This window comes from Echeneis naucrates, chromosome 12 (genome assembly GCF_900963305.1).
Source record: "Echeneis naucrates chromosome 12, fEcheNa1.1, whole genome shotgun sequence".
Taxonomy (NCBI): domain Eukaryota; kingdom Metazoa; phylum Chordata; class Actinopteri; order Carangiformes; family Echeneidae; genus Echeneis; species Echeneis naucrates.
In genome coordinates, this window is record NC_042522.1 from 17,798,940 (window position 1) to 17,826,042 (window position 27,103).

Genomic DNA, 27,103 nt, shown 5'->3' on the forward strand with positions numbered 1-27,103 from the left:
AGCCCAAAGGCAGCAAAGACATTTACGCTGAAATGTTGTAAACACAACTAATGGAGGAGCGGGGGGGGCTGAGAAAGGTATTGAAAGTCAAACAAATCCAGACTAAGTTGTTACAGTCATTGTAGATCTTCTCCTGCAGGACTCTGTATGTATTGAGTCTGGCCTGTCACTATATTTCTTCCCAAGAGAAATCTAATAACCTGTATATATGCTGTATATTGTTCAGGATTCTCATGAAAGCATTTCTCTCCAGGATAAGCTTTAACGGCCATTATTTATATTTGGGCCGGGCAGGTTTATTCTCTACGCCTACAGAAATCATTACACTTCCCCTTGGGAGAGGCCGCAGCTACGCGTGTTTCACCCCGGCAGATGACTCAGCGATAATATGTTCCCCCCCTTTTATCGGTTTTTCCTTTGCTGTTATTGGTTACCTTCCACAGGGGTCATTAAAAACAACTAGGAGAGACAGACAGGGACCTCATACAGCGCTGGGCTTTCTTTACTGTGTAATGAGAAAGGAGCAACCTCTGATTATTGGATCTGCCCGGCTAAAGCTGAAGGAGACTCGAGCATGCATTGTTTCGGCAAATAAGGTCAAGAAAGTTATAAAAAAATAAAATAATAATAAAATAAATACTTAATGACGTGAACACTTTTTGCTGCGACAAAGATATCACATAAACGTGTAAATCAGCAACTCAGGAAAGTTCCCAGGAAATGAAAAGCCCTTGTGATGTTATCAGGAAATGAAATCAAAGACTTGGCAGCTCGACTGGAAATAGATATCTGACAAGCATTTACATCGGAGAACGCGCGGCTGCATATGCAATAACATCTGCCGTGCACAAAAGGCGCAGGCACATCTCCATGGAGCGCATACAAAAAGCTTGTGTTACAGGAAAATGTGTTCCTCCCCTCTCTTTTGTCACACACAAACACAAACATTCCCTCCTCCAACAGCTGTTCGCTTCCTTTGACAAGCTTCCTTCAACCAGAACTCAAAAGGCTGCCCAAGCACATGAAACTCGGGAACATTATACCAAAGCACGTGGCCGGCGATTAAAGGATCGGCAAAACTAAGTGCTCACAGAAGCGTGGAGTCTGTCAGAGGTGATTAGGTTAGGTTTTTCCACGACGGGCTGGAGAGGAGTGCAACAGCAAACGTGACAAGTAAAATGGGCTCCTTGAAGGTAGGAAGAGGATCAATCAGCAGTCTGACCACATCTCAAGACGCTCTTCAATGGAAAAGGTGACAGTAAAAAGGAACAGGCGATGCATTAAAACATTTCTAAGATGACAGAAATCGAACTAAAATGAGCCCAAGCTTGACCACGTATAAAAATAAAAGCAGAATATCGCCAATTCATGAATTTTTTTCATTACAAAAAAAGCCCCAAGTTCAGTGAAGCAGAGGTAAACAGAAAACATCGATTTAGAAGAGGTCACGCTGTGATCAGGCCTCGGATGCTTTAATAAACCATTTGTTAATTAAAGCAGCTCCTGATGACCAGAGAGGCCTGGACGATCTGCAACAGCATACAAACTGCTTCGACTTAAAAGACTTTCTAAATATACATAAGTGTAATAAAATCAATCATTCCGCACTCATAAATTATGGATGACATTTGAGAAACACTTGAAGGTCAGCTTGTTTACTCAGATTGCAGCAAACCACCATAAATTAATCCACATTTATCCTCTTTTCTTCATTCACAGATATATTTCTTTGTTTGTTTCTAAAAAAGATCTGTCTTATAAATAAGATATGGTCATGCAGGTTAAAGTAAGTTCTTCAGCAAATGTGGAGGGCATAGTTACCTTTATCCTTGTCAATATATCAATTTAATATATAAGAATAAATGGACAGAATTAACAAAAAATATAGAAGGTAATCAAATCAAGTTGGCACTTTTTTAATTAAGATTAAAACGGGTGATTCAAGAAAATGTGGAAGCATGGATCACTGTGGATTTCTCTATAAATTACATTTAACACAGCTATATTAATAAACTGCAAAAAGACTGTGGCCTGTAGTTTACAAGAAAGGGAGTGAGTCTTTGTGTGTTCCACATCAGTGAGATAATAAAACACATGTTGTGTGTTGAACTTGGACCGTGTAGATGTCAAGCATCTGTTCTTCAGTCTAAAAGGGAAGGAGCAGCACACACAGCACAGGTGGAGCATCTGAAAAACGTTAGTTCAACCGAAGAAGTCTGAGAGCTCCACATGAGGAGCTGTTTTCTTTCTTTCTCTCTTTTCTTTTTTGAGCTTTGAATCAAGACTTCGGACTTGATTGTTAGGAATCCTTTATCACCAGAAAAATTAGATTGGCTTTTGTTGCTGCGCACCGAATCGCTTTCGTTCAATACTGATGCAGTTTTAGTAATTGTACGTCTGAAATGGAGCCAGACAGGAAATCACTGACATTCACGCACCTGGTTCTCCACCTGTCACTGCTGGCAGCCGAACGTGCAGCTCGCACACACATCTGTGGAGGCTGCTTCACATTCAGACCAGGCATACAAAAGCTGAAAACTGTGTTTCCGGTTACCGCCTTTATTTACAAACCACCATGAGATGGCATCCAGATTAAAAAAAAAAAAAAAAAAAAAAAAAAGAAGAAGCACAATTTCAACTTCAATAAAACCTTTTTTTTTTTTTTTTTTTTTTTTTTATCAATACAGCTGTGAATGAATACATGACACATGAGTACACAACAAGAAAAAAGGAAAACACCTGCTCATCAGGTTACACAGGTACATTTCTATTTACAACACAACCCTTCACAAAGCATTGTGGAACATTAAAACTCTTTTGTACGGTAATAAATAAATAAAAGCCGAGACATATATACACGGTACTAAAATCACTTCAGAATACTGCCACCGCCTTATTGCCCCATCAGGAGACTACAACAGCGAGTCTGTAAATACACCAGGAGACACCTGTAGCGTTGGCACAGGGACGTGGTTACACAAAAATGCCCGTGAACGGTGATAACTAAATATTCTACAGGAAGGAATGAATCAAGTTCATTTGAGCAGAACAGCATCTGGAATAAGGCAACAATGATACTGTTCTTGATTCGCCCTTTAGAAATTGTAGGCATGGAGCAAAGATGGGATTTTATGGGATGGATGACGCCAGCAGCTCTCGTTACTAAGGCACAGCTGCACCTCGGGCTAAATGCTAATGCCAACGTGCTAATATACTGATGCCGGTGATGATTGTGTTAGCATGCTAACACTAGAGAATTAGCGCTAATGAGCATGGGTATTATTTTTGGAAAAATGTAAAGTTTGATGTGGTGCAAAGAGAAGAATTGGTGAATGAGAATGGTGGAGCCAGATTAATCAGTGAAACAGTAATAACGGTTTATCCTCTGGGGACTATGAATGTTAATTACAAGATTAACGGTGCTACAGTAGCGTTGTTAAAGCGAATCAGAGGTGAAAGAGGAAGAGTCATCAGAGACTTGTGATGAGAATGGTTGGAACATAATAGTCTGAATTAGCTTCCTTTGACTTTGGAGGTGGAACCGCTACGCTCTGATAAAAGGGACATTACAGCACAACTGCAAGATCTTTTTTTCTAGCCAGCATTTGTACTTTTTTTTTTTTTTCCTCCCAAGAAGAAATACACGTCTGAGATAAAAAGAAATAAACAACGGTGACGAGCAGCAAGTTGGAGAAACCTCGGACCGACGCTGTCGCACCTCATCTTTCAATCTTAATGTTTTGTGCCTGGCGTTATGCTCGGCTTGTGCGTAAACACAGCCTGTCTGATAAATGAAAAAGGGGCAGTTTTCTCCACGGCAAGACAATCACCCGCTAGAGAGATTGCAGCCTGATGTTTGGCTGATATTGGATGTACACTTTGTCTCGCTCGCTGGTAAATTTAATAAATATGGAGCTGGAGAGATGAGATATGTGGGACCTGAGGAAGAAAGGCAGCAGGGGAGAGAGACAGTAGGAAGAAAAGACGAGGGGAAAAGGTGTGGCTTCAGGGGCCCAGCCAGAAAATAAAGACCACACACATACAGATGAAGGAAAAAAAAAAACAAAACAAACCCAAAATAAAACAGAAAACCAAATAGAGACACTGAATACACAAACCTCCCACTATGGTGCATGACACGTGTGAGATTGAGTCTGAAACAACCCAAGTTTCTACAACTCTCTCTCGATGTTTCCAGTAACTCACCGCTGCACAAAAAAAAGACCACATAACAATTTTACAACTGTACATAAAAATATATTTTAACAAAGCCGTTCCCCTCCGATCCAGTTCTGGTTCTGACGCTTCGTGTCTTCTTCCTTCAAGTGCTGTGTTGGCCTTTTAGTGTCTGGTATTTATCAATATTCAGAGGTACACAATGGTTTCCTCCCGGCCCTCCTCCCCTCCGCTGTCAGTCTCCAAGGAAACCAGAGCACTGAGGTCTAGCTGAGGTTCGGCGGGATGCGGGCGCTGCGGATACGGATCAGCACCGCTCGCTGTCGAGGACCAGGTCTCGCCGATGTAGCCACGACTGTTATGATCTGAGTGGGCACACAGCAAGACGCGTTGTTACAGTCTACGCAGGAGAGCCGCAGCAGTAATGCCGCTGATAATGCATGGACCAAATTAAACCTGGAGAGACTTCATCATTTTCTAACCACTGACATATAATCACCAGGATGGGACATGTAGCCAGTGTTTAATGAGCTCAGTCTAATTGTTTAGCTCACTCCTCTAATCACCAACAGCATATAGATCAGCCCCAGCTGCTGCCCGCTCTGGCACTGGAGCGGATGAGTGAATGGGAAAACAACAGGATTTTCAGGACACCCATCATTCTGCAGAGGTGACGGTTTCATCATTATCTCTGTCAGCCCAATCAATCGTCGTGGCCGGGATTCGATGGGCTCTGTGCGGCTGACGAGACGAGAAGGGACGGGGAGGGACCAGAGATTGGAAATCAAAGAGGGTTGCATGTTTCTACATCTTCAGCCTCAGGAGTTCCCTCCGAGGGGTCAATCCACTGAGATCTACAAAACAATGGTTGTCGTGGGTGGTATTTGGTTGATAATGTGTCCACGGGCGTGCGTGCTTGCTTGCTTGCTTGCTTTTTCTCGCATTTGTGTGCGCGCTGGGTGCTGTCTAGCATTAGGGCAGGTGTGCTGTCATGGTAACAGATGGCGTGAACTATAAATTGCCTCATTGTGTCCCTGTGGGAAAGTGTCTGTGTTTGATTAATTATATAAGACTCTGTTAGAGTAGCTCTGTTCGCCACCATACAGGCCCGGCCTCTGATGGATGAGACATCAGCGCTCAGCCAGATGATAAAAACCATAAAGTAAGATTTTGGCATCATCATTTTGTTCCAACACAGACAGCAAATGGATGCTATTAAAGAAAGTGAAATAGGATAATCAAACAGTTAGTGCTGCAGAACAATGATGACACCTCCTCTCTATACTGCGCGTGTAATAATGGTGTAGTTTTATTTTGGGACATATTAATTCCAACACCAACTCAGAGAAGTCTGAAGGATTTCACCACCCTTGATCTCAAACTCCAAGATGGCTGCTAGTGAAGGTGTCCTTCTGTCTATCTAGCATTCGTACGCAGAAAATTCAGGTTTTCCCGACAATAACAATGAAATGCTTAAGGTAGGAACAACAATAAAGTGCTTTCAACTTGTGCTGGAATGTGGTCAATTCAGCTGCGACGCCGATATCCAACGTTGTTAAATTAGAAGCAGCGAATTGCAGCACAAGTGATGAGACATTTAAATTAAAAAAAAAAAAAAAAAAAGAAACGATCAGTTTTCCCTTTCGAAGCCCAGCGCCTCAATTATCCACAATCCACTCAACCACCGGTCGTTTGGATGTTTGTGTGTGTGTAAAGCCGGCTGATGTAGCTGTAGCTGCCTGAAGCAGATAACAGAAGTGTGTTAATCTTTTTGCTTTCTAACTACACACACTGTGCTTGTTTTTTTTTTTTTTTATTACTATTTTTAGTTTTCAGATCCAACCTACTTAAATGACATGACCTGATGCACATTTATCAGCATCGCCAGGAGCCGCAAAAGACTTCATTCAACTTCATCCAAAACCTGGAAGCAGAACTTGACGTGATAGATCTGTGTTTTTCTGGAAACGCTGGTGTATGTGAGCAGCCCAATCATATCTTTTCTAACCTGACTGAGACAAACAAAAACAACTTTGTTTGAACGTGTAGTGTTGTATTTCTAATGCTAAATTCATGAGTGTCAATTATTTTATTCAAAAAAAGATTGATGTCACTTCGCTCCACCTCGTGTCTCAGTTTCATTAGTATCATTTAGTCATTAATGGGAAAATGTTCAGCCACATGCTTTTGTCATATCATCACACGATACATTATACAAGGTGTGAGTTCATCTACATACCGTAAGCAGTGCGGGTTTCATCTCTCAGCACATCCACCGCGCTCTCATCCTTTGTACAGAACAGGCGAGCAACAAAAACCCGATACGACTCATCCGATGAGTCGTCATTTGTGCAAATTCCACCAAACTGGTTCCTCGAGATTACACTTAGCAGGAACGAATTATGGAAATCTATTCAGTGAAAGAAGGGTGTGTAGGAGTGTGTGTGTGTGTGTGTGTGTGCGCGCATGGCATAAAAAAATCTTCACATGCTCAGGTGAGGATGAAGAGTAAGATCATATTTTGATCTGGAAGCACAATGAATGGATCAATGCACTGGAAAGAATTTCCTTTTCTTTTAACAGGAACAAAGAGACATCAGGTTCCTCCACATACCAGACAGCACGTGAGCCACGATGTGGTCGCAGAGGAGCTTTTAAAATCCGGATTGCACTAAGACGACTCCTCTGAGGTTTAAATCTAACAGGAAACTATGTAAAGATTGGGAATTTGAGTCACCGTGCGTGTGATTATTCCACCGTGGGATCCACTGAGAGGAGGATTGTGGGTAGATGTCAGCCAGAGCCTGTAGGCTCTAATGGAGTATACACCCCAGGCTTGTTAACAAGTGACTCGGGTTTCACCGGGGCTTGTGTGCGCTCAATAATGAGGAAAGGTTAATAAGCTGATCAGTGAGGAGGAGATTGTGTGCGCTCTTATCAGCCGGTAAACAATACCACAAGTACACATCAGGTGCAGTTACAATTGACCTCCCCGCCCCCCCACCGTTTGGCTGGGTGACAAGTAAGACATAACCTTTAATTTTACACGCATCAAATTGAGCGTGCATTAGGAATGAGGACGTGCAAACCTGAGAATGTGGCTGACACCTCTCGAGCAAAAACACAGATTAGTACTCATCTACATCTTTCATTCCTCTCCTTTCACCACCACCGCGCCGCCTCCGCCCCGCCATTCTCGCGGCACGATGACAAGTCATCCTGTAATGAGTTTTATAAAGATTTTCTTCAGATCGATGTCCCAATCAGTCAGCCGCCGCCTGTGAACTGTGATTCACGTGCTGGTGTCTGCCCTGCCGGTCGATAGATAGAGAAACCATTGATTTTCCTTTGGCAGGCAAAGGGGACGCCGGTGGTGCAGGTGGAGGTGGTGTGGGAAGGTGGAGGATCAGGAGCGGGTGGTGGTGGGGGGGGGGGGTTTCTACTGCCAGCAGCCACTGATTAACTAAGAGGAAGGACGGACAAGGCCACACCAGCCATACAGCCTTGACAGCAGTGTGTTTGTCTGTGCATTTCACATCCATGAATGAAAAGAAGTGCAGGCACAAGGTCTGTTTACATTCTCACAGGTAGCAGATTTCTCAATCGTGCTGCACCGAGGAGACGGTGTGATAACAGAACATCGCTGTCCAGAATGAGAGCTGCTCTTAGAGCTCAGGACGCTAAACACAGTGTCCTGTAGTTTTCTTCTAATCTGAAATCTTTTCAAGTCTTGGAAATAAAACTTAGTTGCACTTTGTGATGCTGCGTCACAGAAACTACAGGAGCCAAGCAGACTCAATGGGAATGTTGTTTTTAAAAAAAAAAAATTAATGAAGAAGACTTGACACTAGAGACCAAGAAAACAATGACGAGGTTCCAAATTAAGTGGAGAAGTAGGACCATTTTCCTATAGACTTCAATACAAGCCAAATTCTTTTGACAGAGTGAGTTCCAGCCTACCTGCAGGGCTGTAGAGGTACCCCGTCCCCACCACCCATCCCTGGGGGTCAGGCCGCGGACCGTGGTTCGCCTTGGTCATGGGGGGCTGTCGGCTGTTGGACCTGGCCAGCAGGGTGTTGAGGCAGTTGTGCGCGCTGGGGTCGTTCCTCTTGTGGTGGACGTGGCGGTTGTTGATGCTGGAGCCGGCGAACGCAGCCTCGTTCACAAACAGGGAACCGTTCCCAGCCGGGGCCTGAGGGAGGGAGCGGACAAATGTCACGGTCACATTCATCGAAAACCGCACGCAGCGGGGGACATGAAATCATTTTTCACAGATGTGTGCTTCTAAAACGAGTGAAAACGGTGAAAACCTCTCAGCAGCACACGCTTGGCATTTGCATAAAAGACAAGGAAATTGATGCAACAACCAAAAACTGTATTTATAGACCTTTACACAAATTTCTATAAATCGATAATTCAAATATCGTCAAAGCCATTTTATAAAATCCCTTTTCCCCATTTAGTCACTGTCAACAATCCTTTTCTTTCCATTTCTATCCAGATCGTCGGTTAAGACAGGGACATCCCATGCCTTCGGGAAATAAAACTAAAGGTGCACGGTGAGGTAAATGCTCATTTATTTGGTTGAACGGCCCCTTTAATTCCTGGCTAAAGGTATCCTTTGTGCTTACGTTCCCCTCTCTCCCATTTTCACATCTAGATGGCCTTTCCACTTCTGAACCGAGGGAGCACAGCTAATTAGAAAGGACCTGAGAGCTGCCATGCGTGTGTGTGTGTGTGTGTGCACATCATTTGAGCTGTTGCTGACCCTGTGAACTGTTGCCTCTGGCTAAAACATTAGTAAGGGAACATTAGGACCCCGACTGCCACTGTGCACCGTCCAGAAACAGACGAATCCAAATAAATAAAGCAGGAGAGCTTCATCGTGTCCCGCCTGTGGAGTCCCGGGTGGTGTCTAAACTAATGAAGGAGGGTGGTGTGTGTGTGTGTGTGTGGTGGGGGGTTGGTATTGTAACACAAGTCTGCTCATTTGTCTGTCTGTTCGAGTGCTCTGTGTGGGTCTTTTCAAACCTCACACCTGCTGAACTGAGCAACCAAAATCTGCACCCAGCGGAGGCTAAACGTGCTGTATTCATTTCGCCACCGCTGCTTTTCCATTTCAAGTGCACGGAGACCTAAAGGGCACAGAGAACAGCGCACCCTTTATGCTCCATGCCTTCCAGCTGCGGGGGACATTTCACTGTAGTGCTTTTCAAACAAAGTGCCGATGATTTAAGTCCTTTTGGACACGATTGATTGGCTTCTTGGGCTGCGTGCCTCTGATTTTAATTATTTCGTCCGAGCTTTTATTTGCAAGGGTTTAATTATCATCAATCACTAGGATGTTTATTGGTGAGTGGAGCTGCTGCAGCTCCAAGACAAATGATGCTGAAATTGCTCTCATTACCGCAGGTCGTATATCAGGATGGGATTGAGCTGCTGTGTGTAAATGAGTGAACTGTCGGTAAGTCAGGATGATAGCTGTCTAAGAAAAGCTCATTAATGAATTGAGCCAAGAAATACTCCACAAACACAGTATATCTGAGCATGAGGGCGGCGTCGGGGTCAAGAGCTTTAGTCAGAATCATTACTGAGCTCTCAGTCATTGCTTCTGATTGTTATTTTGAGATCCAACAGATTGCAGAAGCAGTTGTCCCCCCCCCTACCTGTTGCCCATCTAGAGGTATGACCATGTGTGGGACCACAGTGGGCAGGTTCCTTTGCCGCCCGTGCCTCCAGGACTCGAACAGCTTCTGCTGGCTCTGCAGGCGCTCACGCTCCCTCTCCACGCTCCTCTGGCCCTCCCTGAGCCGCTCCAGGCTCTGCTGGTACTCCTCCAGCTGCTCGTCCAGCTCTTCCCGCTCACACCTCAGCCTCTCCACCTCCAGGTGGCACTGCCTCTCCCTCTCTTCCAGCCGGCTCTGCTGCTCCCCGTGCTGGCTCTCCCTGGCCTGGCACTCCTTCTCCCAGCGCTCCCTCTCCTGGCGCAGGCGGTCCTGGAGCCGCTGGGTGGCCGCCACCTCCTCCTTCTGCTTCTCCAGGTTACGCTGCTTCTCCTGCTCCTGCAGGGTGCTGCCCCGGATGCTGGGGAGGTGAGGTCGCTGGGCGCGGGGAGAAGGGCGCCCCGTCTCTCGGAGGAGGAGCCTCTGGACCTCGTAGCAGCTGTCCTGGATGGTCACGGCAGCCTGGCGCAGACGGAGGAAGGACACATGAGAATGCACAAGCTCAACCACCACTTCCTCACCGCAGACAGTAAGACGCTGTGATTTGAATGAAAAAATGTGACGGACATTACGATCAGACTCTGGGTGCTCTGGAGGGAACAACATCACAGAGACATGATGCCATCCCCTGTGGTAGACTTGTGGTTTTCAAGTTCAGGACTTTGAATATGAAAATAGCAGTGAGCTCAAAACACACATACACACACACACGCATTCACACACATCCATATGCAAATAGATGCACAAACACACACACAGGATTTGTCTACACATATTTGCATTTTTTCCTGAAGAGGAGTGTCTGGAGAGAAACAAAAGAACTCTGCCTCATGCATGCTGGTTGTGTTTACTGAAGCTGCAGTATGTCTGCATCTCCACCGAGTGACCCACTAAGATAGCGTGTGTCTGTTGGTCGTGAAAACATAGTCGGGCTTTGTTTCCTTATTGACTTGTTAATGCAGACGAGGCTCTGCGAAGGAGGGAAAAGGAAACGTACCTTTGAACCATCAACTCACCTGCAGACTGTAGAGCAGCTGGGTCAGGCTTTGGACACTTTGAGCAACCTGTTAATGGTTAGAAATCACACAAATATCATCCAAATTATTGAGTGCATGAATTTCAAATCTCAAATATCACAAGTGATGTCTTTCACAGAGAGGTCAGAGCCTCCACCTCTCCTGGAAACCAAAATTTGGAGCTGCATCCATCCAATGTAACGTTTGCACCCCCTTGAGGCCACTTGGTTTCCTACCAAGCTGATTTGAGGTTGAATTATCACTCGGCAGTTTGTTGAAGTCATTTACCTCACAGTTCACAAAAAGCTGCAAACGGTAGCACAACTGTGGCACGGTAATTGGAATAATTCTCCATATCCATTTTTAATGGCACAATACCTTTGGGAGCTAAATGGACTTCTTCCTTTATTATGATCTTATCAATGATTCATCGCATTAAGACCGAAATGTAATTCTAATGGAGTGCACTGAATTATTAAAACAACTGCTGGCAATCTCAAGCCACACATCAGTGGGGAAATGGAAATAAATGACGATCGTGGTGCAGGCTGGAAGAGGCTGTAATGACCTATAACAACCTCTGCAACACCACTGTAATTCCACCACCACATTACATCACATCACTGCATCAATATTTAACTCAAACAGCCCATCTAATTTTCTATTTCAATTTGCATCTTGAGGTCGAGCATGGAGCGCTATAAGCTAAATACATTTCATACACAGAGTCTCGGCGCCGCACCTTCAGGTCAATGTGACCCTCGTGTGAGTGAGCTGGGGACTGAAAAGCGAGGGCCTCGGTGCTGCTCCCCTCGCTGACCTCTGGGTTTTCAGCTGAGGGCTCAGAAGGATCTGACGGGAGAGTAACAGGGCTGACGGGAAACACAGAGTCCGTGTAAGAGTCCGGGCTCTGACTGGACGGAAGACGGGCCGAGAGAGTCGCTTTGAGGTTTTCAGCTGGAAAACAAAAACAGCACAAGAGTTGCTGAGTGAATAAGTGCACAGCTGGACTTATTTAAAAAAAAAAAAATATGTGTCTGGGTTTGAAATTTGCATGAAGAACATCATGAAGAATATTAAATTTAAAGACAGGGGAGCTCACAGACCAAACAAATGCTGGGTGGCATTTATAAGCCATAATAAAAAATACTTGGAAGAGAATTTTAATAAAATCTACTAAAACTTATTGCTGCTGAAAGAAAACCTCTACCACATTCAATATGATGTTATCAGGTGTTATCTGTCTGGGGGAATGATTCTCACCAGTTTGACAGTGATGTAAGATGATGTTTTTAATATTTGGGGTGTGAGCAGCAGCCATGTGTTTATCTACACTCACACCGACAGCTACTCGCTGTGAGTGCCATTAGTGACATCAGAGAAATCGATTTGTTGCTCAAATTATTGTGGCACGTTGTTTCTTAAGTCACAGCGTGTTAAACTGTTTATTCAGCAGGATTCAGACTTACTGACCGCAATTGTTAAATGTGAGGAGGAAAATTTTTTACTAAATTAAAAAAAAAAGAAGAAAAATTTAAATTGAGTTTCTGGAAGACAGGTGGTGTTTCCAATCCCAATTTCTAATAATATATTAATAATTTGTACCACAACAGCACTTTGCTGTCTGTCAGTGTGTGGTCGAAGGTCTCACCCTCCTGCAGAGCCGCTGATAGCAACACGGCGGCCTGAGGCAGCTCCTCTGACTGCAGCTGGACGAGCAGCCGCGGTTCGGCCGCCGACGCAGCCGTCCTCCCGTTCAGGGCGAAGAGCTCTGTGTAAATCTGCAGCTTCTCCTCCAGACTGGAGCAGATCTGCTGGTCCTGGCTCATCAGACTCTCTGATACAAAAGTTCCAAGTTCACACAGTGAGAGGATTATTCGCTGTGGGGTGATGACTATAAATAAATAAACAGGGGGAAGCTTTTACCTTGTAACTTATGGATTTTCTGAATTCTGGCCTCGGCCGCTCGCTTCTCCTCCTCAGATTCACTCATATATTCCTCCTCTTCCTCTGGACAGCTGAACAGAGGCAACAGCAAACAAAGTTCAGAGAAACATCCAGACACAGACACAGACACACACACACACACACACACACACACACACACACACAAACCTCTCCACAGCCTCTCTAATGAGCCTCATCCAAGTGTTTCGCTCCTCTTTGGACGACGTGTGGACCTCGTACATTTCCGGGCCGGCGGCCGACGCGCTGATCAAAAACATCCCTCTCTCTTCATTTGCCACTTCTCGCACTATTAACTTCTGCAGCGCGATGACTGGAGGTTTCTGGTCCTGGAGCATATTAAAGCAGAGGAAATCTATTATTGTTACACACGCTGATAATGGGCCCGGAATGAAATACCTGGCTTTATGTGCACAGGTAATAGAGTGAAACGCTCTGACTACTGTTACAGCTCTGTGTTTGTCTCTCTGACATCAACCCGCCGTGGTGAACGTGTGCGTACCACGGCGGCGAATGTGTACTTCTGGTCTTTTTCCTGCAGGAAGATGAGTGTGTCCGTGAGAAGGAGCGCCATCACATCTGAGGAAGTACATAACGGAAGGAAAACAGTGTCATGTGATTCATTTCCACCCACACACACAAAAAACAGAAAAAAAAAATACAACATTAATAAACTGCACGTCAGCCTGACCTTTCAGTCGACCAGTGGCGGTCTTCCACAGGAGCAGCCCCTGGTGTTTGAGCGTTTGTCCTGGTCCCATCATGTCCTGCTTGCGGAAGGTATGTCCGTTCTTCAGCTTGGCCGAGCTGCGGTTCTCCATCCTGTTCCACACTTCCTGTAACCTCTGACGCCGCTCGTACTCGCTCACGCTCAAGTCCACGGCGGCGATCACCTCCCGGATCTGAGCCAGGGATTTGGCAAGATCGGCATGCTCGTCTGTGTCTTCTGAGGGAAAATTAAGGACAAACCACACTGCAGTTGTGTTGTATTTACAACTGACACACTGTTGTATGCCCAATTTGACCAGAAGATGGCAGCAGATGACTTACCTTGAGTGTATTGCAGGATCCTTTCCAGCAGCACTGGGTACTTTGTTATCCTTTGGGTCACCAGCAAGATGCATTCTGGGATCTCCCTTCGTCGCACCAGAGAATTCGTGCCTTGTTGCTTGAAAAGAAGTAAAAAGAGTTATTTATTTTGGAATAAGTTGACTGTGAGCCTCCCTAAAAAATAAAAAAAAAGAGGCAGGTACCTTAATAAAGTTCTGAAATCGCTTGTTGTGCTGCTGGAGCTCTTTGAAAAAGCTGACCGCTTCGTTGTGGCGACTGCAGAATTCTCCGTAAACCTGCTTCATCTTCTCGCCATTTTCATCTGAAAACTGCAGAAAAATCCACAAACACAGTCGCTCGCATGCATCAACAGCCGCTGCAAACAGTGATACCTCAGAGAGAGGAACGTCTCAGAAGACCAACCTGCTGCAGCAGCACGTCTCCTATCCGCTGGATGAGGTAGTTCCTGTGTCCCTGGGGCTGGGCCGAGCCGTGCCGCCGCTCCTTCATGGCGGCGAACAAGGCGTGGTGGAAGAGGAGCAGCTGGTCCAGACAGGGGAAGACCCGCTTCACCGCCTCTGTGTCCAGCTGCACTTCCTCCCTCATACCTCGCCGGAAAACCTCCGCCATGATGTGCAATGTCTGGAGGTGGTGGAGCTCGGTCTGCATCAGCTCTGCGGCAGAGGTTGGACCTCAAATCACGACGAGCAACAAATCACCTGCACGTGTGAAACAGCGACGGACGGAAAACGCCTGCTCACCGTAGATCACATCCTGCCTCTTGACGGCTCGTTTGTCCTGCTTCTTGCAGAACTTGTGCTCTACTGTCAAACTCCAAGACTCGGCCTCGTAATCCGCAGCGTCGGCAGAGACGTCGCTTTGGATATACGCGTCCACACAATCTGTGGGTGCACAGGAGGGACGACACAAAGTGTGAATCATTCATCATTTTCATGAAGCACTTCCCCTCGTCTCATTTTCTCTCTAGGGTTCATTATCTGGAGGGAAATTTGTCTCAGCATTGCTGCCAAACGCTTTATTTCTGTAAAAATATTTGTGAGTAATATGCGGCCTGACATAGTTCTAATGTTAATATCAGACGTTTCCTTCTTCGCCCCTGAAAAACTAACTTTTCATTCTTTTCTCAGATCCTGGTATACATGCTGTGTTTAAGTGCTGGAGGAAAACATGGTCACTCACTGTTTTCACCACAATCAAGGTATCATAATCGCGGTCAGACTAAAAGTAGGAAATGTGCTTTTCTAAAAATAGCTGCGGTTTCTTACTGGTAATGTTTAATCAAGTATGCCAGTAAAGCATTTTTTTTTTTTTCCTCAGCCATTTTAAAAATCCAAACATGGTAACAATTTCAGAATCACTTGAATGTGTCTTTTTAAATTAACAGTTATTAACATTTGTCAGCAGTAATGGGACAAATGTTTCTCCCTACATTGCTTTGTTCAAAAACAAAACCGTGTGAAAACAGGAACAGCGTGATTTTGAAAAGAAACGTTTCCAAACACACGAATGTAGTTTTGTTAGTAGTTGTGCTCAAGACTGTGTCTTGTTTTCTCTACTTCCTATATCTACAGGAGTTTCTGTTTTGCTGATCACACAGTAGTTTTTGGATTCATGGGGTCATAAAATCTAATGTAGAAATTGGAAACCAAGCTGCATCCATTCAAGCAGAACTCTAAATCTAAAGTGTTCATCTCACACCTTCTCCGAAGTACAAGTCCGTGGAGGTGGAGGATGTTGGAGTCGGCAGCAGCTCTTCTGACGGGCTCGTCACCTTCACAGTGTCGGACTCTGTCTCCGAGCTCTCACTGAGCCGACTGCACACACAGAAAAACATGAAGTGGAATTATTTCGGTAATAATTTAACCAAGGTGACAGCTAATTGATCAAATCTGGGATCTTAAGGACCTGTCACTGTTTCCAGAGAGGGAGCAGGGCTGGATCCCAGAGTCCTTCTTCTCCTTCGGGGTCACGACTGGCAGAGAGGTAGAGATGGGGGCCACACACTGAGGACTGTCTCTGACTGTGAAGTCTGCAGGAAAAGGTTTTAACCTTGAGTGACCCCCACACGAGCGCACTTGATGCTAACATGCCCAGAGCAGCCGCGATGAAATGTTACAAACAGGAAATTTCATTCGCAAGATGTTTAAGAGACTCGACAACAAAACAGTTCGTGACCGCTGACCCTTGTGTTGTAAACTCACTCTGTGGGAGGGATGCTGTCCTGTTCTTCACCATGGAAACGGCGTATTTATCCTGAAGTTTCTAAGCAATGCAAACGAGACAGAACGCTCAGAGCCCGTAAACAACTGATTCAAAGACGAGCTCCAGCTCGAACCATTTCAGGACAAATCCTCACCTTCAAACACGGAGGAACGGATTCCTTGCAGCCCTTATGGACGATGGCAGTGCAACCTACAAAAGAGCCATTTGGATGTGATTTTATTTGAATAAGGACGCATTAACTCGTTGGAGTTAAAGTGTTACTCACTGGGACAATGCAGTAGGTCCTTCCCAGATGCTGGTTTGTCACATACCACACACATGGTGGGACCCAGACAGGCCCCCGTGGCGAACCGGTGTCCATTCAGCTGTCTATCCTTGGCTTCTCTGTCCTTCACCTTCCCCTTTGAAAACCACGTCAGAGACATAGGTGTCAACAAACAGTGTGATTGACAACCGCACCGCCGAACTCTGGCCACTGCAGGCCTTACACACCGGGGAGCACAGATCTCTGTCAGGCTTCTATTTGCTGAGTAAATTCTCCCACATATGAGCAGATAAATGAGCGTGGAAGGAATGCCCGCCTTTTTTCCAAACCGTAAGAAAGCCGGCCGACGAGGAAATGAGGCACGGCATAAACAACAGATGCAGGTCGGAGGGGGCTTCCAGTTTCTGTGCTGACTCAACAACAGGGGATTAATCATTAAAAGGAAAGAGGCCGGACACCATGTTTGGTCTGTCACTCCGACCTTGAGTCAGTCCCAAACACATTTCCTGGTTCTGTCTCCCAGAGAGCAGAAAGACGGCGTCACACATTTCAGACCTGAGCTTAAACCTGAGATACAGGTCTTTACTTAGCTGTAAAAAAAAAACAAAAAAAACAACAAAACACTAATAAACACCAGCTCATTTCCCCAAATTTCCCCTGTGGAATAAAGTATTTCTGATTTCGATGTTTTGTTAAGCCGTCCGGCTGTGCAGAGCTGTCTGTGGGCACAAACCTTCAGTTAGATCTTGAGTTATGGCTAACAACTGTTACAGTCCATCCTTGAATGTTACTTCTGAGATATTGCATCCATGAGATCCTGACCTTTGACCTCGACATCTAGTGCACGCTTGCACCAAATATGACCGTTGAATAAACATCTAAACAAATAAATCTGCCGGGCTGTCCAGTGTAGTTCTGAGTGAGGCTGAGGTTTACCTTGGTCTTGTTGCGTGTGCTGGACATCCTGCTCTTCAGGAAACTGAACGTGCGAATGACTTTGTACTTCTCCGACTCGGCCTTGGTCGGGATGTTGTACTTATCCAGCTCCTCCTCTTCAATTCTGCAGAAGAGTTCAACGGATGTCAGTGCAGCTCATCGCCTCACATTTGCGTTGAAGTTAAAGAGTCTACTGGGGAACAGAAGCAAGTGTGACCGGGTTGTGCAGGCAAGAGGAGTCCATATGAGAGTGAATGTTCTCATATGCGTAATAGCACACAAGCATACGACTGGTTCAAGACCTGCGGGACTGTGGTTAGTTCAGATTGCACCTTTCTGCCATGAAATAACAGTTCGTCCAAACATGTTATTACTTTTTGTCGTCTCTGGAAAAATAAATGTCGGGAAAGGAAAGCAGCTGGAATGGAATTCGCATCACAATAATATATAAATAAATAAATAAATAAATAATCCGTTGTTAGGCAAAATGTGTTTTCGTCCTCTGCGTCGCTGTGCTGCAAATTCAAATTAGTACACTGATTGTTAGACGCATGCAAAAATGAGAAAGACCGGCACACTGGGTGAAGAGGAGAGGAGGAGGTTGGGGATTTTAAATGTTAGTTGTTCTACATTAAACAGGCAGAAGGAGGATCAGCCCGACCACCACATACTCTTTGAGGAACTCAGACAGTGTGAGATGTTGGAGGGACTCGGCCAGCTCCATGCTGCCCTCATCATCAGCAGACTGGGCTCGCTTACGGAACCTAACCTCCCTGTGAAGAACACACACAAAGACACACACGGACGATTTAATGCCACCGAAAAGCCTCAAAGGTCTGTGAGACGTACCAGAATCACTTCTTTTGTTTATGTAGCAACAATCCAATATTCCATCTATCATGATATTAGCAGGAGATTCTGACATTTAAGAGCTGGGAAGGCGTCAAACGTTAGACCAGATGTGTCTCACAAAACGATACACTAACTCTAAAAACTCTTGTGTTACGTCTCACTGCAGTTTGGCGCTCAGCGGTATCAGAGGATTTCTTTTGATTGATTGATTGTACAACTAAAACTCTACTGCAAACGCAATCATGATAACTAATTACAGATTTTTATACGCGTTTTCTTTTTAAATATATATGAAGCCGATGAGTTCAATTCTCTCCACAAGGGGGAGCCACTGAGGTTTGGCAGTGTAAACATACATAAAGCTGAAAATTATCCACTGGTTTTATTCCTAATGGGAAAGTGGACCGAGTGGAACAGGATGTGGAAAACGGATGTTTCTTTTTTTTTTTTAAAAAACCAGTTATTATAGATCAGACGGTTTCCTCACAGTTTTTCATTCAATAAAAGGATCATTTACATATTCATACAGCACATTTTGGTCACGCAGGGCAGCGTGCACTCACGATGACGGTCATATCTGGAAATAACACACTCATGGGCAGGATAACGCTGTAAGTAAGTCACAAATGCAAAAAAAAAAAAAAAAAAAAAGAAATAGAGTAAAGACTTTGTGCAGGACAACAAAATCCAGAGTCAGTCACACTGATATCTGTACATCACTGCTAATGGAGGGATCAAAACACATCACAAAGGAGACAACCCGGTCGTCATGGTTACACACACGTCACCCTCGCCACTGGGGATCACATATGTGGTCGAGTGAGTGGAAATGTTAAAGCACGAGTCATTTGGTGTTGTGACAAACGCACACCGAAAGGACAGGTGAAGAAAAAAGGCCAGTGTGGAGTGTAAATACCTTTTCTCATGTGACTGTTCTGAAATACTGGAGGCTCTTTGCTCTGAGGAAAAAAAAAAAAAAAATAATGGGAAGACGTTATTACAACATGAGCAAAACTGAAAGGAAAAACATCAAAACAACAAAATTAGGAAGCTTCGTTTTCCATTTCAGAGATTCTTCGATCAAATATGCTTCAGAAGCCATTCGCCGTCTGAACAGGTGGAAAAGCAAACACAACTGATGCGCAAAGTGACAGGGACGATGTGAACAGTCAATACAAAAAAAAAAAAAATGCAGCAACAAACACACACAAGACGCCAACAACAACAGTGTAACGCCGTCCTCACACGGTCTCCCCAAGCTGCGAAGCAAGCAGCGATCGTTTCTGCACCTTCTCACACCGCTGCTGTCTCCTCACAGTGCGGGTGTGTCGAGACACACACACACACACACACACAAGGTCACTACACTTCCACTGTGTTAATTTAGATTTCACTGATCCTGACTCGTATGCACTTGTTTTTCATGGCTCTGTGCTTCAGTATTAGCTTTTTACTGCACATGTGTTTTGTGTTGACGATGTTTCATGTGAAGGAAACATCATTTGTGTTTTCATATAATGGTGTTTAAATGCCCAACATGTGCGTGCATGCATGGATTCTCCTCCCTGATTTATTTTGAAGTAATTTGTTTGATTGTTTGCTTATGTCCTGCTCCTGATTCATAAGTCAAAGCACTCTGTAAACGTTGTTTTTAAAGTTGGTATGTAAATAAAGTTATAATCATTATTACTATTATGGTTATTACAATAAATTGGATGTGCAGTTGGCAGCTGGGATCTCTTTCTGAGCTCTTTAAGCGAAAAACTGCTTCCTGCAAACAAAACTAATGAGAGCTGTGAGAGCGAACCCACATGGTAAAAAAAAAAAAAAAAAACGAAACAATGAGTGGACCCAAAAAAAGAAGGAGGGTCAGATGTTTTAAAACTTTCATTCACAGCAGCTGAGTCTGTTTCCAGTAACAACCTCGACTCCTCCGACACGCCAACACACATACATGCATACACAAGCGACGACACTGACAGTGGCATGCAGGCTGTACGGGGGCCGTGGCGTGGCGGCTGCTGATGTCCAGTACTTACTACTAGGGTGGAGCAGAGACAGAGATTTAGACAGAGAGAGGGCCTGAAGGAGAGATCGGCTGTGGCTGACACTGTGGAGCTCGGCATCTACAGGGCAAAGTGGACAGAGGGCGGCTCACACATCAACGACAGACTGCTGCAGACTTTCACGACGTACAGTAAACCCCCCCCCCATCCCCCCGCCACTCCCCAAAATCCCTTCACATCTGGCAAAAAATGGTTTATAAAACACAATAATTACCGACCAGGATATTATTTTCCTAACGGGGTATTAAAGCTGGAAACAGCCAGTTAGCGTAGCTTAGCATAAAGAGAGGAAACTATTAAAGCTCCCTGCTCTAACACAGTAAATATGATTTGTTTAATCCATCCAAAAGACGAGACAATAAGTTCTGGTTTACCTGAAGGGGAGGGGGGGGGGTTCTGTGCCAGACTATTCCTGGACCAGGAATCACTGCTGTTGGCCAAGAAATTGTCTAACACACAAGCATCCACAGAACCACAACATCTGCTCTCTGCACTTCTTTTTCAGCAGCTTCCTTCTGTTTCCAGTCTTTATTCTAAGAAAAACTAACTGCCCTGGTACTGTCCCTTCACATAAGACAGAAAAATAAAAAACACGGCAGGAGCCGGTCTTCTTATTTAGCAAGAAAAAAAGAAGATGCCTTTTCACAAATGTTGAACTACTGCTCCGACCTCGTGCGTTCATCGGGGGTTGACTGTACTTTTGTATTAGTAGAGAGGCTGTTATATTTAAAAGTTAGTTTAAGGTAAGAGAATATAAAAGCAAAGTTAGTTTAAGGAAGCATTGTTAGTTACGTGTCAGTGTCAGACTGTATTTATAACATTGTGATTGTCTGTGTTACCGACCGGGGCTGATGTCTGAGCTGTGATTTTCCCGGGAGAAGCGAGCCGGTCGCAGACTGATTTTGGGGGAGGAGTAGGAATAGGATCGCAGTCGGATGCCCTGGTCACTCAGATCCTGAGCGAGGAAAAAGCCAAAGAAAAATTAAGACTTCAAACAATGTTTCACGTGGGACGATCTGATGTGGGCGTCTTACCTTTGCCGTGGGTTCAAATGCTGAGGAGGCCGACTGACTGCGAGTGCAGGCGAGGTCAGGCGAAGGGCGGAAGGCCTCCCGTTTGTCTTCGCTCTTCTTAACGTCCAACGGAAGCGGACAGCGCGGAGACTTTGGCTCCACGTTGTCCTCTTCGCTGTCCATCTCCAGGGCGACGAGACTGGGGCTGTGGTGATACACCAGAGAGAGAGACATGTTACAGAGAGAGAGAGAGACGCACAGCTCAACAAGCCCACGCCATAAAAAATACCTGAGGTCACAGGTGTCCATGGGCGGGTCAAAGGTCACGGGACGGTTCAGCCTGGCGAGGGCTTTGTTGGGAGGTGAGAGAGGGGGAGAGCAGAGGACAGAGTGGGGGTAGAGGGTTTCTGAATACGGTGGGGGGGTGTCGGTGGCGAGCAGGAGATCTCGTGAGTCAACCTCATCCCACGACCCGCTGTCCGTCCCTGTGCTGCCCGTCGTCACTCCGCTGACGCCGTATTTGAGGTCAACATCGTCCGCCTGAGGCAAAAAACACAAAGTAGAATAAATGCATTGACTGTTTTTTTTTGTTTTTTTTGTTTTTTTTGGAAGATGGCGGATGATGCCCGACCTTCGTCTGATCGTCACAGCTGATCATGAAGAGCAGGGGGTCTGGTGCATGCTGGGTAAAATGTCTCCTGGCTCCACTGGACTTCATGGGATGCCCATTGACTGTGATGAACATACATTAGAAAACATCAGTACAATAAAAACAGTACTTCTCTTTTCCTCAGTTAATATCAGCCGCTCTGTTCTTTTAGCAGATGTCTATACCAGAATTTTGTGCTCATCATAAAGATGATTTAGTGCGACTGAGGTCGGAGAAAAGACACTTTTGAGCTCTAAAATTCATCCCAGTAGCAGCCAGATGCCTGAATGTCTGCATGAATGAAGAGAGCAGCTTTCAGAGTAATAAAGAACCAAATAGTTTTACCCAACAACAGATTTCACTGTCTGACACCAGACAAAAAAAAAAAAAAAACACACATTAAAGAAAAATATTATTTTCAGCCCTGATGAGCCTTCTGTTATGGTTTAGTCTGGTAGTTTGGGATCATATTTTCGTATGATTCATTGATCTTTCGCTGCCTAAATGTCAAAGCTGAGAGCGAAGAAAGGAAAGTATGATGAGATGAGATGAGTGCATACCAACTCCCTTGTTTGACCTTTAAAGGTTTGTTTTCATAAAATCCTCCATTTATCATCTTTACCCTCAGGCTGTCTATCACGTGGCCTTTCATGTGTGATGTTTCTTTAATGTACATTATCACTTACAGATCATCTTTATTTTTGGCCGTGTCGTTTTAATCTGTGCCTTAACTTCACGAATCTCAAGACGTCTGCGAAACTGCCGCGACTGAGTTCTGCTTCCTGTTCCTTCCTTCCTTCACGTTTGACCTCAGAGGACTATTAGCTTAGTTACTTTTTAAGATGAGACAGTTTGTATTTATATTAAGGCTGCATGATACGTTTCAGATGGAATGACTGTTCTGCATTTTACTTTCCCTGAAGTTTTATATCTTTTAGTGACATTTCTGTTTGGGTTTGTACCAAATGACAACTTCTGGAGGATATGATTTGTTGAGCGGGGAGATTCTTTCACTAGCTGAATTATTATCATTATTTCCACTGATGTTTTAATCAATCAGCAGAAACATCATTCTGATCATCTTATAGCTGTTTTCAGCAAAAAGAAAAAAGTCCAAGATTTACTCTGATTTCCTTTGATTCATTCATCACACATGCTGGTGAAGTGAATCACATTTGGATTTTGATCAGAGAAGACAAGAAATTTCAATATGTCACCGTGGTTAATATGAAAGTGTATTAAAAATGACTTTTCTGACAGACAAAACTTTGTTGATTTTTTTCATGTGATAAAGTAGAAACACATGCATTATAAAGCAAATCACCTCAAAGGTGCCTCAGTTACAGGCTGGCTGGCGACAGTTAAGGAAAGGTAGGTATGGACTTTACACCAATGTTGTCACGACTCCACGTCCACAAAAGTGTTGGAGGGTATTTCTGCCGTAACAATTGGGAAAATGACCTCTTGATGAGATGCCATTTTCACTGCACTCGATGCACTTTCCACCCAGACTTTGATGTCTGGATCAGCCGAGCCTGCACTAATGTAAAGGAAATCCTGGGCATCACAGAGGCATTTCCTCCCTGCTGCTCTCACACGGCAAAGAGCGTTGGCATGGAGCTCAAACATATGGTGAAAAGGCAAACTTCTTAAATGCACTCACTGCATTCGTCTCCGTCTGCCGGTCTGAGTTCATTTCATTTGCTCAAATCGAACTGTGTGAGTGCATTTCTACAAGCAGACACAAAAATCTCCGCTCTATTTAATTTGAGGGACGGTGACAGATTGAAGCAGCACCAGCCCTCAGCTGGTAGACTAATTGTCCAGCTGACTAAGTCCAACAATAACTGACGCAGCTGAGTTATGTCAGTGAAACAAGAGAAACCTTAAAGATCGTTTTGACAGATTTGGAAAAAGCAATAACTCTGGATGACAACTTTGCACTGCAGCAGTCTGGAGGCGCCGTCATCACAACAAAAACATTCAGCTCCGCTGCTAGCTTGATGACTTTGACGCAGAAGAAGGCGGCAGTGTGCTTAAGCTGGAAACGCTGGGAACAGTTCCCTGACGTCGCTCATCGGTGCTTCACTCAGGCACCCGCACACACGCTCCATTTTTTATGGTCAGATTTTACAGGCTCCTTTCAGCAGCACCACGGAGTTTATGGCAAACTCTTTATTCTTCCACAACAACACGGAGGAAATTAGCATTCGCAGTAACCGTGGCAACACCTGAAACATTTTGAGCATCCTCCTCGCGGCTTTCACGAGCCGGTGAGTGTTTGCGCTGGCTCAGCCTTTGTGCGCGCCCGTGTGTGTGTGTGTTTTAAGAGAAATCAAGGTTAATTTGTGCAGTTCACCTAAAATGTCAACTTTTGTAAACCTTTGACATTTGAGCTTGTTAACATTCCCCCCTTCTCGCTTCGAGTGCGGAGGGTGAGGATCAGGGATGGTAGGGGCAACAGGCTGAGAGCGGGGCATCTCCCTGCTCGGACAGAGCTGGAGTGGGACGAGCCTGACCCCATTCCTGTCTTTGTCCCAGTGACGGGGCAGATTCCTGGGCTCTCAGACCGAGTCACTGGGGCGGCCGAGCAGGAAAACGTGCCCCCCGTCTAAAGACTGACTCCTGTAGGATAATGCATCCTTTTAATCAAAGCAAACTGCTCCTTGACCCCACAGAAAAGTTCATCCCTGTGTGTGTCAGCGAAGCAGTAAGTGCATTGATTTCCTATGATCTGATTCAAAACAGAGCTCTGGATATTGTGCCAGCACCACAACACAAAAGGATTCCAGTCAGGGCTTCTCCACCAGCTTATTATGCATTGTTCCCACAGCCTGCTGTTCAGTACAGCCACAAATATGTTGCTGTGTTTTTTATGGATTACTCATTCAGCATTTAAGCCAAAGAGCCTGGGTATTATTGCCAAAATATTGGAATGGAAATGAAACAGAAATAGCATTTTTCGTACTGGCATTGTTAGTCAAGGGAAATGTCGAGCTAACATTGATGTTTGATGTAGTGATAGACGTGAGAGAAGGGAAAAGAATTACCAGGTAATTCAGATGGGTACTCTTCGTCATCGTCATCCAAAGACAGGACAAGCTGTTCTTCAAAAACCTTTAGTAAACCAGAAAAAAAAAAAAAAAAAACACAAAGGACACATGGCTCTTTGGAAAATTCAACAACACAGCATGCGACGAACTTTAAGAGGCAAATCTATAATCATTTGCAGAGTACCGTGCGCTCTTATTTCACACACCAGCCCGTATATTTCCAAAGATACTCACGTTGTCCACCAGCACTTGCTCTTCCACTCGGAGTTCCTTGCTGATGCCTGTGCAAAACAAAAATATTTAACTCGAAGTTGTTGCATTACACACTAACTCCTCCTACTCCTCCTCCTCGGTGTGGATGGCACATCATCAGCTCCTCTGGATGTGATTCTACTATCCAGGAATGGAAAAAAGAAAGGAAAAAAAAAACTGGCCAATGAGATGTTTTGCTCATCCAAAGCAGCAGGTCCAGAGGAAGAGCACATCCTCCCCGCTGTGTGGCTGTTATTTCGAGAGGATTAATGGACGGCTGCTGAAGTCCGGACAGGGTTAAGGTCAATACTGAGGTACGCTTCCTGCTCCTCTTTATAAGTCGATACTGCGATCTGTCATCTCTATGGTTACCAAAAACAGCAGCCACAGGTTAAGTGCGTGTGTGTGTGCGCACAACACAGAAAAATTAAAGCATTAGTGGAGGCAATGAAAATCTGAAGGGATCTTTTCCTTTGTGTGTAACTTCATGCCAGCCTGAGCATGTCGCACCAGGAAAAAATAAAAAATAAAAAGGAACAAAGAAAAACAAAAAGCTACCCCCCCCCCCCTCAGTTAAGTTGAGTTTTGTCTTTCATCTTAGCGGAGGAACAAACATGTGTAGAGAAGTGTGCGCCTTTTATGGCGTCTGTTGGGAGTGTTTTCTTAGTCTCTTTAGGCTGATGGATGTCTGACCGTACAAATGTTTGCTCAAGTCAATCTCTAGTGGTTCGTTTTCCACTGCTCTCCACGCTCACATACCACCACACACACACACACACAGACAGACAGTAAATACATGAGCTGTTGGTACAAGCAGAGACCAGTATAATGGCAACACTCGAGGCTGCAGCTAATAATTATTTTTATTATCGGGTTATCTGTTGATTATTAGTTTTGATGCATCAAATAATCGCAGTCTCTAAAATATATATTTTTAAAAAGTCAGTCCAGCTCCAGCTGATGCATGTGTGACTGAAAAACAAAATAGAGATTAATGACATTTGTATGTGAATCTATCAACCACACTTATAATAACTGTTACTATAGATGTGTACAGCTTTGTGTGCATTTCTTTTCCTCGGCTCACGTTACAGAGCTGACAGGTGACATGCGGCACACAAAGGTAAGGCGTGTGTCTGGTGTAGGTGCATCGTGGGTAAACTGGACACGTGATAACAACAGACTGCGTATGTACATACACCTGCAGAGTCCGGTGTCAGCTATCTGTATTGACTGGATTTAGTTTCTTCCCTGGACGTAGGATTGCTGTTGTTGTCTTTCCTATCGTACCTTCTCGTGCAGCGATTATGGTGAAAAGGGGAGCAAACCAAAATCTGAAAATAATAAACTATCACTATAAACTGGACAATTTTTATTACATTTAATTCATCTTACCTTCTTCATGAGAGACTTCCTCTTTGCTTTTTTTGTTGGCCTCCTTATCAGCGCTGAGCATATTGATCTGCAATCAAAGCAGACATCACGGAAACATAGTTAGGCAAAAAACTGTACATGAAAGAAAGCAAAGCAAAGAGCAAATAAAGGATGGAACCTTTTTTTGTTTTTTACATTATAATGAAAGAATCCAAGAACTGAAATGAGCTCTCATCAACAGGAGCTCAAATACTAATATTTTTACAACTTTACCTGCCTGTCCTTTGCACAGTATTAGATCTTGCCCTTTGATTTACAAGACTCAATAGACGCAGTGTGTTTTTTACTGTTACTTACTCAGCTCTTATCAAAATGTCAGACTGTACGTTACAGGGTGTGAGAGTCAAAGTTTAGCTGTTTACACAGGTCCAAAGAAAACTTGTGTAAATGGACTTATCTCGACATTTAC

At 44.6% G+C, this 27,103-nt stretch overlaps 1 protein-coding gene across 5 annotated transcripts in view; it reads right to left on the bottom strand.

Annotated features, from left to right (window-relative positions):
* Window positions 1–3,573: 3,573 nt before the first annotated feature.
* Window positions 3,574–27,103, bottom strand: part of arhgef28a (Rho guanine nucleotide exchange factor (GEF) 28a) — a 34,230-nt gene continuing 10,700 nt past the window's right edge. For 2 of the 5 annotated variants that reach the window (XM_029515422.1, XM_029515423.1), the window contains exons 8-37: window positions 26,656–26,722; window positions 25,243–25,289; window positions 25,006–25,072; window positions 21,938–22,038; window positions 21,596–21,846; window positions 21,328–21,511; window positions 21,137–21,248; window positions 20,267–20,353; window positions 19,144–19,186; window positions 18,047–18,148; window positions 17,376–17,499; window positions 16,440–16,575; window positions 16,308–16,363; window positions 16,153–16,213; window positions 15,857–15,980; window positions 15,650–15,765; window positions 14,692–14,832; window positions 14,354–14,604; window positions 14,134–14,259; window positions 13,931–14,048; window positions 13,572–13,826; window positions 13,383–13,459; window positions 13,031–13,209; window positions 12,842–12,933; window positions 12,567–12,752; window positions 11,658–11,872; window positions 10,916–10,963; window positions 9,843–10,361; window positions 8,137–8,368; window positions 3,574–4,541 (exon numbers count right to left, since the gene is read on the bottom strand). In XM_029515422.1, the coding sequence (XP_029371282.1) occupies window positions 4,366–4,541; window positions 8,137–8,368; window positions 9,843–10,361; window positions 10,916–10,963; window positions 11,658–11,872; window positions 12,567–12,752; window positions 12,842–12,933; window positions 13,031–13,209; window positions 13,383–13,459; window positions 13,572–13,826; window positions 13,931–14,048; window positions 14,134–14,259; window positions 14,354–14,604; window positions 14,692–14,832; window positions 15,650–15,765; window positions 15,857–15,980; window positions 16,153–16,213; window positions 16,308–16,363; window positions 16,440–16,575; window positions 17,376–17,499; window positions 18,047–18,148; window positions 19,144–19,186; window positions 20,267–20,353; window positions 21,137–21,248; window positions 21,328–21,511; window positions 21,596–21,846; window positions 21,938–22,038; window positions 25,006–25,072; window positions 25,243–25,289; window positions 26,656–26,722 (4,293 nt within the window). In that variant the 3' untranslated portion in view covers window positions 3,574–4,365. The remainder of the gene's footprint in view (window positions 4,542–8,136; window positions 8,369–9,842; window positions 10,362–10,915; window positions 10,964–11,657; window positions 11,873–12,566; window positions 12,753–12,841; window positions 12,934–13,030; window positions 13,210–13,382; window positions 13,460–13,571; window positions 13,827–13,930; window positions 14,049–14,133; window positions 14,260–14,353; window positions 14,605–14,691; window positions 14,833–15,649; window positions 15,766–15,856; window positions 15,981–16,152; window positions 16,214–16,307; window positions 16,364–16,439; window positions 16,576–17,375; window positions 17,500–18,046; window positions 18,149–19,143; window positions 19,187–20,266; window positions 20,354–21,136; window positions 21,249–21,327; window positions 21,512–21,595; window positions 21,847–21,937; window positions 22,039–25,005; window positions 25,073–25,242; window positions 25,290–26,655; window positions 26,723–27,103) is intronic. The other 3 variants (XM_029515424.1, XM_029515425.1, XM_029515426.1) reach the window with 3 other exon arrangements.